At 44.3% G+C, this 17580-nt stretch overlaps 1 protein-coding gene across 1 annotated transcript in view; it reads right to left on the bottom strand.

Moving 5' to 3' along the window:
• The window catches only part of LOC131193642 (zinc finger protein 197-like), a 34764-nt gene extending 17528 nt beyond the window's left edge, over positions 1 to 17236 (bottom strand). The window contains exon 1 of the mRNA XM_058174069.1: positions 17030 to 17236. Coding sequence (XP_058030052.1) covers positions 17030 to 17236 — 207 coding nt within the window. The remainder of the gene's footprint in view (positions 1 to 17029) is intronic.
• Between the last annotated feature and the right edge of the window lie 344 nt (positions 17237 to 17580).

The raw sequence follows: 17580 nt of genomic DNA, 5'->3' as shown, positions 1-17580 counted from the left end.
AAAGTCAACTTTTATTGCCCCCAACAATCTGGGTCCTCATTTTACCTACCTTATAAAGGATGGAAGGCTGAGTCAACCTTGGGCCTGGTGGGACTTGAACTTGCAGTAATTGCAAGTAGCTGTGTTAATAACAGACTGCTTAGTCTGTTGAGCCACCAGAGGCCCTTTTGAGGCCCATATTGACCATCATTTGTGTTGTAAATGTTGTACCTTGATGAACGTATCTTTTCTTTTATGTACACTTATGTACACCAAGACAAAATTCCTTGTGTGTCCAATCACACTTGGCCAATAAAAAAATTCTATTTTATTCTATTCTATTCTAATCTGAGCTTGCAATCTTTTTACCAGGTGTTAAGTATTCCTGGCTGAACACCCAGAGACCCCCTTAAGCCTATTAAGAGCTTTCCCTTGCTGTCAGAGCAGGAAGAAAAAAAAAAGGGGGTGGGGAAAGTGTCAGTTTTCTATTCTAGTGTGGCTGCTTGGTTTTCTGATGTTATTGGGGTAAAAAATATGATAAAAATATGAAAGTTTTGTCAGGGTGGGGATGGCAAGGTAAATCTTCCGACACCACCCTCTGATTTCCCCCCTCCCCCATTGAGAGGAACAACAGCCGTTCTTGAACCCAAACCGGGCTGCCATTTGCGGTGGGTCCGAAAACCCCACAGCGCTGAGGGTCAAACCGGCCCTCCGGCAACCCCTTTGCCTGGAAGGGAGCAAAAGGCAGAAGCTTCCCAGAGGGAGGAGACTGACCCACAGGATTGGGGGAGGGGCACTTCCACCTGGAATAGTGTGTGTGTGAAAGCACCCAAGGCCTCCCCATTTGAGTCCGCTCATAGACCCCCACAAAGTCCTAGGTGGTTATGGGGCTCTACCTCCCGTTTATTCATCCACAGCAGTCCCCCTCCAGACAGGATCCGGGGGAGGGAGGGCAAAACGAAGCCCACACTACCCTCCAGGGCTGGCATGAACGTGCCCCCCAAAACCGACATTTGAGCGCTGGAAAGGGACAGGTCTGGCCTTTGCTTCTATCTTAAGCAGGCGCTTCCCACAATCTTCCACAATTGCCTGTCCTTTTCTCAAGCAGCAGCAGGATAGAGGCAGGTGGGGGGAGCCGATTCCACCTGGCTACATGGCTTTCTGCCCAGGATGAGCTCCAGGCTCGCCACCTGCTCCATAGCCACAAGGTGAGCTGAGGAAGAGAGGGGCCCTCGGCTGCAAGGTTGCCTGATGCTGTGGGCAGGGCTGGGGCTAGCAAGCGTGCGCCTGAAACATCTCCAGGTACTGTTAGGTGGCTTCAGGGACAGTTCTCTCTAGGGAAATTGGGATTCTTGTGTTGCTGTTGGTCTGCAACACGTATTTGTTGTCCTAGGTTCCCTGTTGATGTTGTCCTGGGTTCCCGCAGGAACGAATCTCAGCCCTCGCTGAGACAATTTAGGAGGTCCTCGCAAGGACGAAAGAAGCCGAATAAAAGACACCACACCAGAAGTTTTTCAAGATGAGAGAGCACGAAGAAAGGGGTTGTTAAAAGCTCCCTTAGAACGCAACGGTCTCTTTTTTTATGCGGTTTTAGCAGGGAGGGGTAACTACAGCAATGAGGGAATTAGCATATAGAAACTTAGCTATACCAATCAGCAAGCGTTTAGAGTATACGTATTAGCAAAATACCACATGGTTTTCAGGAAATCATGCATTTTACCTGAATAGAAACCTAACTCAGGGAAGGTTAAGGAATAGAAACCTAATTCAGGGAAATCAAAACTATGGGTACTATAAATCATGTCTGTCATGTAGCACTGAAAAAAGTCAAGTCAAGTTCTCCCGGCTGTGAGGCCTAAGAAAACCTGAACCAATGATATATCCATATGTCCTCTGTTTTTATTTTTTAAGATGGGTAAATGATATATCCATATGTCCTCTGTTTTTATTTTTTAAGATGGGTAATATTCTTCTAAAGCTATGACATCCCCAGTGGATCCCCCCTCCGGGAGACCCCGCAGGGAGTCAGTACACTTTTTCAAAGGAATGGTTCCCGATTCAGAGTCTTCATCAGCCTCAGAGGCTAATTCTAAAAGAGGTTGTTTATATTCATTTTCAACAGTGTGCTTTAGTAAGAGGACATCATCTCCAATACTGTTTAGTCGTTGTTTCAAGAATGCTAGAACTCTCCCCATGACACATGGGCCAATTGTACATGCAAGGAGCAACAAAATCAGAGGACCAGCTAGGGCAGAGAGGAGGGTGGTCAACCAGGGAGAGAGATTAAACATTCCCTGATACCACGTGTGGGATTGAGAACGCTCTTTTTCTCTATCTTTCAATCGGGTATTTAATTCTGCCATAGAGTCAAGCACAACACCAGAACTTTCAGTGTAAAAACAACATTCTTCTTTCAAAGCTACACACAGACCGCCCTGTTTTAAGAATAGCAAGTCCAAACCCCTTCTATTTTGTAACACAACTTCGGAGAGAGAGGTCAGGGAATTTTGGAGGGCAACCATAGATTGCTCAATGCGTTTGAGATCAGCATCTATTTCAATACTGAGCTCATGGATGTTTTTGTCAGCCACAACCATTCCTGCGATTCCAGTTGCAGCACCAGTGGCTCCTAGGCCCAGGAGAAGGGCCAAAGTCATAGTAGTAACCACCTCCCGTTTGGTTCGTGGAAGGTATTGGGGTGTTTCCATGCGAGAAAAGAACTCATTATTGGAAAAAACAGACATTTTAGGGAGAAGATAAACCTGAATGCAAAAAGCGTGTTTTGTGTGTAAAATGTCTCCACTGACACATGCAGTAGCACCCGTAGAGCAGGCCCAAATAGAGCCATTGGAAGGAATAAAAAACTGACCGTTTAAACGTTTGGAAAGATCTGCAGTTGATAGAGTAGTGTGTATTATAGTCCACCCTCCAGTGTCAAGTCCTAGCCTTTCTTTGGACAAGTATATTGTGCAGGAAGTATAGGCATCCGAGGAGGCATTGATACAATAGTGAGAAAAGTTAGAGGGTACATACCCAAGGCAACAACCTTGACCTTCAATTGAGGATACCGTTATAGAAGAGTTAGACCACCTACAACCGGTATCTGAGGTGCTATTGGTAAAAGGTAGGGCGGAACCTATGGCCTCATAAAAAGGGGGTTGAGAAGACAGACACAGCCAACATCTACTATCATTGTTAGGAAAAGTACGGGCTGCCACAAGGGCATCATGCGCAGAGGAGACCAGGGACACCAATGGATTGTTGCTTTTAATCAAGGGCTGTAAAAAGGGCGAATTGACTTGTTTGTTTGGGCCCACAGGTGGGGATGTTTCTAAGGACATGGTAAGACGAATTATGAATATATTTCCTGGATGTCTGTAGTCGGAATTATCGTTCGACCTTCCCCCCCATCTTTTCCCTTTAAGCCATTCAGTAATCGGAAGACTCCTTCCATGAGATGTAAAAGTAACAGTCATAGGATTGAGGCGAACGCAGCAGGCCCAATTGGAGCAGGAATTCCAAGGCAAATTGTTATCAGGGCCTAGTATAGCTTTGATATAGTCAGTAGTATAGGAGCAGTCCACCAAATCTTTCCGGTTGACACATTGCCAGGACTTACAGTACCAATCAGAGATGGTCCCACATTCATCTAGGTGGGAGAGATCAGTAAGATGTCCTGGGCAGATATACAGGCCTGGACCAATTGCCCAGACGTCCCGAGGGGAAGGATCACATTTTGTTTTATGTTTAAATCCATGGGCGCCGACCAGCATTTCAGCAAAGTCAAAGTAGAGTGCAGGAAACCAAGGCCACAGAGTTCGATTAGAGATGGAATGAAGGACGCCTCCTTGGAAGTCCAAAATAGTCCAAGTATAATTTATGGACGATGCAGGTTCTGCTGTGCTCGGATAAGAGCGCTCTCGGAGAGCTGCAGGGGTAGAAACGTGGGAAGAGGGCAAGGAGCGAGATACACCAGAGGAGAAATGGGTAGCAGAGAGAAGAGAAATTTTCATGTCAAAAGATCTTTCTTGCTTTGGGAAAAACAGGGAGCATACATAAGTGCTGTAGTCTTCAGATGAGATGTTAAAAATTAACAGAGAAGTGGAACAGGGAGAGGATATAATGTAAGTATTGTTAGAGGGATGGATTGGATATCCATTCTTTAGCCATGTCTTAGATATTCAAGGAGAGTACATTTAGGAAGAGAGGAAGAGGCATTAGAGACAGAAGAGGCAAGAGAGATCAGGGATAGGATCAGGAGGATCTTCATCTTTCTTTTTTGGTTGATTGAGATGACAGGGGCGAACACAGCGAGCCGGAACCCACAGGACTCGATCAGGCAATTGAACTGCAGCGTAGCCTTTTCCCCAGGTAATCAATTGAGCTGGACCTTTCCAAGCTGGATCCGGAAGATGCCTATAATATACCAGAGGACGAGAAGAGGGGAGGGGAGGAGCGGAAAAATGTCTCGAGGCAGCAGTGGAGGCAGGAGATCCGGTTAGATTAAGAAAATTCAATGAATACAAGCAAACATTTAATACATTTTGCAACGCCGGGAGTGTCGGGGGGCTGATGCCTTTTGACCCCAAGTGTCTGTCCAAGGCCTGTTTAATGGCCTGGCCCTGGCTATTGAAAGGAATGCCGAATTTATGGATTATTGACCAGCGATGGCAAAATTGTGCAAAGGCAGAGCTCGTATAGGCTGGTCCATTGTCAGTTTTTAGAGTTTTTGGACATCCCAACGTTACGAAAGTCCGAATACAATGATTAATTACTTGTTTTGCGGTTTCACCCCTTTGCAAGGTTGCCATGATGAAACCTGAATATGTATAAAGGATGGATATTGAGTTACATCCATTTGCCAAATTTGACAGGCCACTGTTCCTCTGGGGTTGACCCCCATCGGAAGAGAGTTACCTTGGCGGCTGCAAGTAGGGCATTGATGTATGATCAGATGCCTCAGCAGCCGTGAAGCCAAATTGTTTCATGAGCGCCTTTTTGTTTTGATGAAAATAGGAGTGACTGTCCCAAGGAGAGACAGGAGAAAGTGTCAAAAGAGAGGAGGCAGAGGCCGCAGCGTCTGCTACATAACAAAATAGGGATGTGTACGTTTGTAAATGAGAGACTGTAAAGTTGTGAAAAGAGAAGTGAGATTAGAATCAAGAGAAGGGGACAAGTAAGATTGAAAAATAGTTTTTACTATTTGAGTAGACTGTCTAAGATGAGGTTGAAAGGTACTATGTGGAAGACAGAGAAAAAGACAATCAATCAATAAAAACCCAACTCCCACCCTTTTTATTCATGTGTGGAAGTTGGTCACTAACAAATCCATGCTATCAAAAACTTCCAAAAACAAACCACATTCTTCTAACTTATCACATCCTATAACTTTCTAACTCATCTCTGAAATAGTTCCTAAAACAGGGCACATATTGTGCTGCTAAAAAAGAAAAAGAAACAATACAAACAGCAAATAAGGGTGAGTCAGTTTGTGTGGAAAACCTAAGTGCATTTTCCAAAAAACAGATTTACGCTTAAAAAAAAATGCATCCATACATAAGAAGATAGCCATGTGTCTGAAATGCTGTAGGGTTTCCTGCCTGGGCAGGGGGTTGGACTAGAAGACCTCCAAGGGTCCCCTCCAACTCTTATGATGTATGTGAACAGCTGCAAAAATACAAAACTAAAGGAAACAGTTTGAGTCAGCTCAGTGCTTTGAAAACATTTATAAAGGTATAGGTTTAATCAGGCAGGTTAAACCTCAAAAAGTTCCAGAAAAGATAAAAAATTAAAATTAAAAGCAAAATCAAAATTGTATGCATGATTAAAAATTAAAATCAAAATTGTTTTCATGGTGAAAAAGAAAATATATCTGCATAGTTTTTTACATAGCTTTTTACAAAAGCAATGCTTCCAGAGAGCCTAATTGTCCCTCCCTTCTCAGACAAGAAAGAAGAGAGAAAAAAAAATGGAGTGGGGGTGAATGGTTTTCCCCCGTAGCCCACCCTTTTCCCTGGCACAACAAGGAACGAAGGGGGGAGTAGTTAAGATAAGCCAGAGGGCAGAGAAAAAAGTTAAAAGTAACTCACTGGAAAGACACTCTCATGCATATGAAGAGAAAAAAAATGTCCAAAAGTAACTCACTTGCTTGCAAAAGGAAAAATACATTTTTTTATTTTTCCAAAAGTACCTGGCTGCTTGCATACGGAATTTATGCAGACAGATACACACACAGACACACACATACACACATGCAGAGACAATTTCTCACACATGCATACATTTCTTGCAAATCCAAAAGACAACACAGAAATTTCACACCTTCTCAATGAGTTTTGCACATACACACATTCCATGCAAATCAAGCATCACAATTATCTCTACAATTCTTATGCAGGTCTGAAAATGATCACATACATACATACACAAGCACACACATCATCAAACAACATTTAAAGACCTGGGGAACTTGTCTGAGAAAACTCAGCAGTTTAAATCATGACTGATTGTGGATCCTTTTAAGTCATTTTTGATAAGGCAGAGGTCCGGACAAACTGTCTAAGTGACGTCTGCAAGTAAAATGAGGCATTCAAAGATCATGTGCCACTTGGGCAGAATTGTTACAGGGGCTCTTGGACTTTCATGGAAATAAGTTCCCAATTTTTTCCATATAGTCACTGTGAGCAAATCCTTTTCCAGATTGTTTCCAGATATAGAGAAGCAATTAAACCAAATCAGTTGCTTAATCTGAGCGATCGCACCCATGGGGGAAAGGGAGGGGTGCTCTGGGGGAAGGGAGGCAGGCAGGGGAAAGGAGGCAGTTTTCAAAGCAGGGATGGAAGAAACAGGCATTTGGTACAATACGCTTTCTAGCTCAATATGCTTTGAAGGTTCAGAGTGGGGGGAAAGGGAGGAGGAGGGAAAGGAATGAGCAGGCATAGGAACTGAAGGAACGGAGAGTAAATGCCGTAGGAAGTAACAGCTTCTTTTAAATTTTTAAGCACCCGTACATTGATGTTCTCGTGTATCGGCTGTCCCCTCCTGCTGGATTGAGGTTTAAAGGGTAAGCCGATATCGGGGTTCAGTTCTTAGAGAAAGAGAAGAAAAGGCAACCAAGGCAGAAAGAGTGCCTGCAGCCGTGTCTGTATCCTCCGCGGAGGGGAGACGCTGCAGGGGGAGAAAGAGCTGTGTCTGCAGGGGGAGCAGAGGCAGCTACAGAGACAGAAGGAGACTAGAAAAGAGGTAAGAGATTTCTTAGAAAGAGGATAGACAGTGGTGCCATTAACTTTTTGCAAACAATTAGCCTTCTTCACCAGAGTGTAAAGCTCATCCTATGCAATGATGAGACTTTCGAGTTCGAGGAGCCCATTACTTACGTGTGCACATGTCGCGTCCCGACGGGTAAGCAATGAGGGTGAAGGTGACGCACCGCTAGACAACGATCGCGCCTCTGGACAACACAACAGGACAGGACGAGCCCCCAGATGTTGCTGTTGGTCTGCAACACGTATTTGTTGTCCTAGGTTCCCTGTTGATGTTGTCCTGGGTTCCCGCAGGAACGAATCTCAGCCCTCGCTGAGACAATTTAGGAGGTCCTCGCAAGGACGAAAGAAGCTGAATAAAAGACACCACACCAGAAGTTTTTCAAGATGAGAGAGCACGAAGAAAGGGGTTGTTAAAAAGCTTTCCCTTAGATCGCAACAGTCTCTTTTATTATGCAGTTTTAGCAGGGAGGGGTAACTACAGCAAGGAGGGAATTAGCATATAGAAAGTTATCAATACCAATCAGCGAGCGTTTAGAGTATACGTATTAGCAAAATACCACATGGTTTTCAGGAAATCATACATTTTACCTGAATAGAAACCTAACTCAGGGAAAGCAAAACTATGGGTACTATAAATCATGTCTGTCATGTAGCACTGAAAAAGGTCAAGTCAAGTTCTCCCGGCTGTGAGGCCTAAGAAAACCTGAACCAATGATATATCCATATTCTTGGACCATGGTCCACGACACCCACATGGGGGGCTTCTGGCGGGGAATGAGCTGCCCCTCACAAGGACCCAGAAGGCCGGCTTTGGACACCGGCTGGCTCGCCTCATCTGGAGGGCTTGAAAGTGAATCCGAAGTGAGAAGGAGGGGAAGTTTTAGAAGCTAATTGGAAGCTCCAATCTCAGGGGAATCAACCAAATGGAAAGAAAAAAGGGGAACTCAGACACAAAAGAGGAGATGTAGAAACCAAATATTGAGTCATTAAAAAGGGGACTCAGAGGCCTCTGCAAAGATGCTCAGAGTACGAGGAAGAAACGGGGTGAAGGTAGAGCCCAAAGGCAGGTGTGACATTGTTGGAATCACCGAAACTTTGTGGGATAAAACCCACGACTGGAAGGAGCAACTGAAGAGGTTTAATGTGGAGGAAATATGCAGCTGCTGTCCAAAGGAAGTGGGAGACACGGAAACAAACTGGTAGTTTTATATCAATATAAAGAGGACCATAAGGGGCGTGCATAAGCGTACAAACATGCCTACCGTTCCTGTCCTATTGTTTTTCTTTTCTTCTTCCTATATATATATATATATGCTTATACCTCCTAATATTTACTCATATATGTGTTTATATACTATATAACCTTTTTGTATGATACCTACATATATTGTTGTGACAAAATAAATAAATAATAAAAATAAATGTATTTAACATTCGCAGCAGAGAAGACACTCAGGAACATCCTGAGGTAAATCTCAAACGGCGCCCAGATGAAAAAGGCGGGGAAAAGGGAAATGCCCCCTTTCCACCCACAGCAACCAATCAGAGCACAGATCCCCTCAGGCGAGAAACAGCTGAGGCATCTTCTTCCAATGCTACCTAGACACAACATTCCTCCCTTCTCTTTTCAACCCCACCTTACAGCAGTTAGAATTGGCCAGCCTGAGATAGATTTTCAAAACAGCTACTTCAAGCCCAAGCTAATAGAGAAAAAAGAATGCAATAAAAAAGGCTACAATAAAATATGGCTACACTTATTGTAAATATGTAAATATACGTATTTACCTATTTACACATATTGTAAATATTGTAAATATTTTACAAGAAGAGTACTCCACTCCTCTGAATACAACAAAATACCTTATACCACCAGACTTGAAATCCTGGGTTTAGAAAATTTAGAACTACCTCGCCTTCGACATGACCTGAGTTTAACTCATAGAATCATCTATTACAATGTCCTTCCTGCAAAGACTACTTCAGCTTCAATTGCAACAATACATGAGCACACAATAGATTTAAACTTAATGTTAACTGCTCCAATCTTGATTGCAGAAAATATGACTTCAGTAACAGAGTTGTTAATGTTTGGAATACACTACCTGACTCTGTGGTCTCTTCCCAAAATCCCAAAAGCATCAACCAAAAACTATCTACCATTGACCTCACCCCATTCCTAAGAGGTCTGTAAGGGGCCTGCATAAGAGCACAAACGTGCCTACCGTTCCTGTCCTATTGTTTTCCTTCATTATACTCATATATGCTTATAGGTTGTATAATTAATTCATGCTTATGCTTATATATACTGTGTGACAAAAATAAATAAATAAATAAATAAATAAATAAATAAATAAATAAATAAATAAATGTTGTACCTTGATGAAGGTATCTTTTCTTTTATGTACACTGAGAGCATATGCACCAAGACAAATTCCTTGTGTGTCCAATCACACTTGGCCAATTTAAAATTCAATTCTATTCTATTCTATTCTATTCTATTCTATTCTATTCTATTCTATTCTATTCTATTCTATTCTATTCTATTCTAAAGAACAACCGGCAGGGATTAAAAAATCCAGCTTGTTCATTACATAAAATGTTTGTGAGATTTATTGAGCTTAAAGGTTTATTTCAAATCAAGGCAGAGATCTGGAAAGGTGGGGAAAGCTGCATTTATTTGGAAACGATATTTCTCTTCAAAAGAAGTGAGGTGAGGGGGGGAGCAGAGACCACGCGGAGATCGAGGCTTCTGAGGCTCCCGCCTCTCTTGCCCTGGACCCCTTTCCCCATTACTGGGGTCTCAGCCCCTTTCTCCTCCCCCTTCCCCCGGGAGCATTGACAGCTCCTCCTCGCCCCCCTCCTCCCCCCGCCGAGCGCCCTCCTTACTGGGGATCTCCTTCCCCCCTTCAATTCCGGGGATCAGGGCCAGCGTCCCCACCAGCAGCATCAGGAGGAGCCCAGCAGATCCCATGGATGCTGCCCAGTGGTGGGTTTCAATTCTTTTCACTACCAGTCCTGTGGGCGTGGCTTGGTGGGCGTGGCAGGGGAAGGTTATAGCAAAATCCCCATTTCCTTCTGATCAGCTGGGACTCAGAAGGCAGAGAATAGATGGGGGCGGGGCCAGTCAGAGGCGGTATTTACTGGTTTGTTTTTTTTATTTTGTCACAACAGTATACGCAAACATTGACATAAAACAACAACACATCATATAAACATATATATAAGCAAAAGTATGCAACAACTATATTAATTTGATATAATGAAAGGGAACAATAGGACAGGAACAGGAGGCACTTTTGTGCTCTTAAACACGCACCTTATAGTCCTCTTAGGAATGGGGTGAGGTCAATAGTAGACAGTTTTTGATTGAAGTTTTTTGGGATTTTGAGAAGAGACCACAGAGTCAGGTAGTGAGTTCCAAGCGTTAACAAGTCTGTTACAGAAGTCATATTTTCTGCAATCAAGATTGAAGCGGTTAACATTAAGTTGGAATCTATTGTTTGCTCTTGTATTATTGCGATTGAAGCTGAAGTAGTCTTTTACAGGAAGGACATTGCAATAGATGATTCTGTGTGTTAAACACAGGTCTTGTCGGAGTTGGTGGAGTTCTAAGTTTTCTAATCCCAGGATTTCAAGTCTGGTAGTATAAGGTATTTTGTTGTTTTCAGAGGCGCGGAGAACTCTTCTTGTAAAATATTTCTGGACGCGTTCAATTGTATTAATGTCAGAGATGTGGTATGGATTCCAGACAGGTGAGCTGTATTCAAGAATAAGTCTAGCAAATGTTTTGAGTGCTCTGGTTAGTAGTGTAGAGTTCTTGGAAAAGAAGCTGCATAAAATTAGGTTTGCAACTCTTAGAGCCTTTTTTGCTATGTAGTTGCAGTGGGCTTTGGTATTTAGGTCATTTGATATGAAAACTCCAAGGTCTTTAACAGGGTGGGGGTCATCTGTAAGGTAATGTCCATCAAGCTTGTACTTAGTGTTAGTGTTCTTTTTCCCAATATGTAAGACTGAGCATTTGCTGGTTGAGATTTGGAGTTGCCAAGTTTTAGAACAATCGGATACAAAGTCAAGGTCTTTTTGAAGGGTAGAAGTATTGTTGGTGGTGTTAAATAGTTTAACATCGTCAGCAAAGAGAACACAATAACTTGAGATAAGGTCACAGAGATTATTTATGTATAGTATGAAGAGCGTTGGTCCAAGAACGCTGCCTTGGGGAACGTCACTTTTGACAGGAACAGGATTTGGCAGAGCATTGCCAATTTTGACCACTTGTTGTCTGTTTGACAGGAAGGCATTTATCCAATTGTGAAGAGGTCCTGAAATGCCGTAGGATTTTAGTTTTAGGAGAAGTTTATCATGTACCACTGAGTCAACAGCTTTGCAGAAGTCTATGTAGATTGCATCTATTGCTTTGCCTTGATCAAGGCTAGTAGTCCATATGTTCTCCAAACTACTCAAAATTTCCACTACTGGTTCTCCAGAACTGGTCAGAACCTGCTGAAACCCACCTAAAGCATTTGATAAAGTAGACCATAACGTACTACTAGATAAAGTAGAAAAATGTGGGTTAGACAGCACCACCACCAGATGGATTCATAACTGACTGACCAACCGCACTCAACGTGTAATCCTCAATGGAACTACATCCACATGGAGGGAAGTATGCAGTGGAGTACCCCAAGACTCTGTTTTAGGTCCAGTACTCTTCAACATCTTCATCAATGACTTGGACGAGGGGATAGATGGGGAACTCATCAAATTTGCAGATGACACCAAACTGGCAGGAATAACACTCCAGAAGATAGGCTCAAGGTACAGAAAGATCTTGACAGACTTGAACATTGGGCACTATCTAACAAAATGAAATTCAACAGTGAAAAAAGTAAGGTTCTACATTTAGGCCAAAAAAACAAAATGCACAGGTACCGTATATGTGGTACCTTGCTCAATAGTAGTAGTACCTCTGAGAGGGATCTTGGAGTCCTAGTGGACAACCATTTAGATATGAGCCAGCAGTGTGCAGCAGCTGCTAAAAAAGCCAACACAATTCTGGGCTGCATAAACAGAGGGATAGAATCAAGATCACGTGAAGTGTTAATACCACTTTATAATGCCTTGGTAAGGCCACACTTAGAATATTGCATTCAGGTTTGGTCGCCACGATGTAAAAAGGATGTTGAGACTCTAGAAAGAGTGCAGAGAAGAGCAACAAAGATGATTAGGGGACTGGAGGCTAAAACATATGAAGAACAGTTGCAGGAACTCGGTATGCCTAGTTTAATGAAAAGAAGGACTAGGGGAGACATGATAGCAGTGTTCCAATATCTCAGGGGTTGCCACAAAGAAGAGGGAGTCAAGCTATTCTCCAAAGCACCTGAGGGTAGAACAAGAAGCAATGGGTGGAAACTGATCAAGGAAAGAAGCAACTTCGAACTAAGGAGAAATTTCCTGACAGTTAGAACAATTAATAAGTGGAACGACTTGCCTGCAAAAGTTGTGAATTCTCCAACACTGGAAATTTTTAAGAAAATGTTGGATAACCATTTGTCTGAAGTGGTGTAGGGTTTCCTGCCTGCGCAGGGGGTTGGACTAGAAGACCTCCAAGGTCCCTTCCAACTCTGATATTATTATTATTATTATTATTATTATTATTTTTATTATTATTATTATTATTATTATTATTATTATTATTATTATTATTATTATTATTTCTGATGCTGCCCCAAAGAGGGAGGAGAAAGACGCCGAGGCTCCCAGCCCCAGAGGCGGGAATCGGGGGGTCTGGATTGGGGGGAGGAGGAGTTTTCCTCGGACTTCGGCATAGGGAGAGGCCCGAAGGAGCAAAAGGGCCAATGAGAATTCTCCCTTCTGCAGCGTCATCGGTCTCCGGGCAGAGTCTCCCTTGGCTTCACCCGCTGGAGGAGAGAGTTCGGCGTAGAGAGAGAAGCGGCGAAAGTGGGAGGGGGGGTCCCTTCAGTCTTGGGGGGCCGCAGCTCAAGAGAGGGTTCATGTCAGCCCTGGAGGGGACGATGGACTTCCTTTGGCCCCCCCGCGCCGACCTGGCCTGGAGTTGGGCTGCGGTGGATGGCAGGAGGGGAGGCGCAGCGCCCCAGCCAGGAGAAGACTTGGGGGTCTCTGAGCGGGCTGGCTTGGGGCGCCTTCACTCACACGCTCCCCTCTCTTGCCCTCGCCCCCTTTCCCAAAGTCTCTCTCGGGGGGGGGGTGTCTCAGCGATCCATGCCGAGAGGGCGGAGGGGGAGGATCTGGGACCCCAGAGCTGCCAGAGGGAATCCTTGGGATCCTCAGACTATGGAAAAAAGAGATTTCCCCCTGAGGGATCTGGGAGAAAGAGCCTTCCTGGATTCGGCCTCTCTCAGCTGCAGCCCTTGGCCTCCCAGCCCTCCACGACTGTGGGCTGCCCCCTGGGATCCTAACAGGCAGTGGGGCTGCGCTTCCTCCCGTCACCCCTCCCATCCTTCCCCGGAATAGCCTCAGCCGGTGCTCCTGGCTGATTGCCCCCATCTCCTCCTTAGGCAGCCCCCCCCCACGGGAGCCCCTTTCAGGAAAGGACCAAGCGCCCCTTTGACGCTCCCTGGGGCAATTTGGGAACCTAAAAGAACATCTAGCCCACCCCTCCATGCACAGAGAGGAAAGTGCTGGCTGACAATCGTGAAGAGGAAAGAAAGTGGGGGGGTCCCTTGTGGAGCTGCCATGAAACCCCCTTCAGCTGCAGCCCCTCCATACCCGAAATGATCCCCCCTCCCACTTTCTCCGCTTCTCTCTCTGCGCCGAACAATCCTTCAGAGTGACGTCACAAACGACTCTGCCCGGAGACCGATGACGCTTAAAAGTAAAGAGAATTCCCATTGGTGCTTCCAATCTTCCAGGCCCCTCCCAACTCAAAAAGGCTCCTTCCCCCCCCAATGCAGAACCGCCGATTCCTGCGCTGGATGAGAAACGAGGAGAAGCGCTCCTCACCCAGCTGGAACCTCTTCACGCGCGGGGGGGGGGGGGGGCCGCGCGCGATGTTTCTCCTTCTCCACTTTCTGCTCTTTTCCTCGGAGAACTTCTACAACTTTGCCACAATTTCAAGGTAAAGTGGAATCGTGAGGAGCTTTCCCCCAGGAATTTGCCTATTTTGGTTGTGGAACAAGAGTGTCCCTAATTAGCAAACCCCAAGGTTAGATTTCCTTTTTTTCCCCCGCCTACATCAAGCACAAAGTCCAGAAGTGGTTTCCAGGCTAGGTCTATTCTTTTTTATTTGATGAAGACAGGTAATTTTTCATCTCTGCAACTCTTCTTACTACCAACCTGCCTTCTATTGAGGACCTGTATACTGCACGAGTCAAAAAGAGGGCTGTGAAATATTTACAGACCCCTCGCATCCTGGACTTAAACTGTTTCAACTCCTACATTCAAAACAACACTATAGAGCAGGGGTCTCCAACCTTGGCAGCTTTAAGCCTGCCAGACTTCAATTCTCAGAATTCTGGGAGTTGAAGTCCCCCAGGCTTAAAGTTGCCAAGGTTGGAGACCCCTGCTATGGAGCACTCACACCAGAACAATTAAACACAAGAAGAGTTTTTCCCCCGAACGCCATCACTCTGCTAAACAAATCATTCCCTCAACACTGTCAAACTATTTACTAAGTCTGCACTACTATTAATCTTCTCATCGTTCCTATCACCCATCTTCTCCCACTTATGACTGTATGACTTCTTGCTGGTATCCTTGCTATCCACTGACTGCTTATAAAGAATTTTGGCTGTAGTAGTCAGCATGTACAATAACAGAGTTCAAGTTCCTTGTCCTTAAAACAGGGGTGTAAAACTCAAGGCCCACGGGGTCAGCCTGGAAATAGCAAGGGACCTGCCTCTGGCAGCCAAAACTGGGCAGGGGGGGACAATGCCATTTAGGCTGGCAGGGTGCTGCAGGAGGCCTTCCATGAAAGGCCAAGTGGGAATCTGCCAATACAACTATGGGGGTGTGTTTCCCAGAGCAATTCTGTGATTGGTCAGAGAGGTGAGTCCCAGGGAGGGGGATGTCCTTGTTTATGTGGTGCTGATCCCTTCTTATCTATTGGCTGTTGGAGGAGAGGTGTGTCTTTTTCTCCCTTCCTAGGTTTCCTATTGTCTTCTTTGAATGGTGTGTAAATGTGATTTATCCCTCTGTGTCTATTGAAAAAACAGAGATTTAGGACAAGGGTGTCAAACTGGATTTCTTTGAGGCCCGGATCAACATTGTGGTTCTCCTCTGTAGGCTGGCGGGGGAGGGAGGGGGCGAGACACGACTGACACATCTTGCAGTATCCTGCCAGCCAAAATGGGATGCAGGGGGCCCGCACGCACCCCCCCCCCATTTTCGGCCTGGACAGCTTCCTGCAGCAGTTTGCCAGCCAAAACAGGCTGCCAGAGGCACTGTGGGCCAGTCCTTTGCTATTTCCAGGCCTGCCCCATTGGCCAGATTTAACCACCCCGGGGGCTGCATCCAGCCCACGGGACTTGAGTTTAGATCAGGGGTCACCAACCTTTCAGTTCTCAGGAACCACTAAATTCGTAATTTTAAATCCCGCATGTTAAGGGTAATCTGGGTTCACAATCAAGATTGTGGACTGTTGAGCAGAGTACCCTACCTTAGTTGAGAAATGATCATCTAAGCTCAGTATATAGCTGGCTCCCCCTAAACTGGGTTTTTAGGTCCAATGAGGTCTGCAAATACTACCTCTAGTGGTCGTTTAGTTTTGAATCCGTTCATTCGGTTTGCTGGGGTTACTTTGCTTTTTTCTTGATTGCAAGCATTACAGTTGAGGTACTTAGCACATGGTTTCAACCTTATTCCCTCAGATAATGCTATTGTTTTTTTCAATGCTTTGAAATTTGTGTGGCCTAAGCATCGATGAAGGAGATGAATACATTCATCATGTGGCTTCTTATTATCATAAACTGAGTTAGCATTAGCCACTATAGCTGGATTCTCCTTCAGTATGAATAAATCCTTTTCTAATTTTGCGGTAACACATTTACCTTCCTTTTCTATTAGGCATTTATCTCCCCTATATAGCTAGGTTACTACAAATCCAGCTTGTCCTAAGGCTTAACAGATAATAAGTTGTATTTTAGTTTTGGTATATATAACATTGGCAACTGCTCATTGATAAATGGACAATGTGCAATACCTTCACCAGCCACTTTCATTTTCCACCCATTTGCTAATGTTATGTATTGTTTGCTATTATTCAGTTTCACAAACCTTTCTTTTCTCCTAGTAATTGATTGCGATGCTCCACTATCAACTACCCAAAAATCATTGTTTCCCGCAGCAGATCCTGATACAGCTAGAGTAACGTCATTTTTAGACCTTTGGGTACGAGTAGGCATTTTCTTACCCTTATTGCAGTATTTTGCTATATGACCCTTAGCCCCACAAGAAAAACATTTTCTAACAATATAAACAGATGAAGACAGTTTTTCTTCCTGTGGTTGTTTCTCTCTGAATTGTTCTCTTTCCTGCCTTCTTCTGGACTCTTCCAGCAATTTTCCGGTTATGCCAGACAATGTTAGTTCATCTCTGGTCAGAACCTCCAGTGAAGAAACATAGTTGTCATACCTTTCGTCCAAATAGGAAAGAATAATGTACACCTGTTGTAATTCAGAAAAAATGAGTTCCTTTTCATATAGCTCTTGGAAAATTTTTGTCATAAACTCCAAATGAGCCAACATATGTCCACCTTTCAGAAACCGAGTATGAAACAGTTTACGTGTAAGGTGTATGTGTGCACCCACACTATCTCGAACATAAATCCTCTTCAAATTGTTCCAACACCTAGCAGCAGACTCTTCACCACGAATATGGACAAGGTGCTGGTCATTTAGTGTCAGCCCAATTATGCAAAGAGCCCGTTCGTTATCCCTGTTGAATTTGGCTATTTTCTTTTCGTCTTCCTCATCATTTGGATCCCATACATTTACATCTGGTGGATTATTAACCATGCCCCATAGTCCTTCCTTGCGTAGAAATAGGTTACACTTCACAGACCAGGATGCATAGTTTGATCCATCCAACCGGGTTACTATGGATATGCTGGACAACTGTTCTTGTGCCATTTTCACCTGGACTATTTGTATCAAACACAGCTGTCTGAATTATATTACTGTATAGTCACAGCCACTCTCAGTGTTCTGGGCCCATAACCAATGTTAAGGGTAATCTGGATTCACAACCAAGATTGTGGACTGTTGAGCAGAGTACCCTACGCATGAAAACGACTGAGACTGGTTGTATACAATAACAGTCACTTGCAGACAAACTGGGGTTTGATCTACCTTTACTTTTA

This window comes from Ahaetulla prasina, chromosome 2, assembly GCF_028640845.1.
Source record: "Ahaetulla prasina isolate Xishuangbanna chromosome 2, ASM2864084v1, whole genome shotgun sequence".
Classification (NCBI taxonomy): Eukaryota; Metazoa; Chordata; class Lepidosauria; order Squamata; family Colubridae; genus Ahaetulla; species Ahaetulla prasina.
This window is presented reverse-complemented; position numbering and strand designations above follow the sequence as displayed.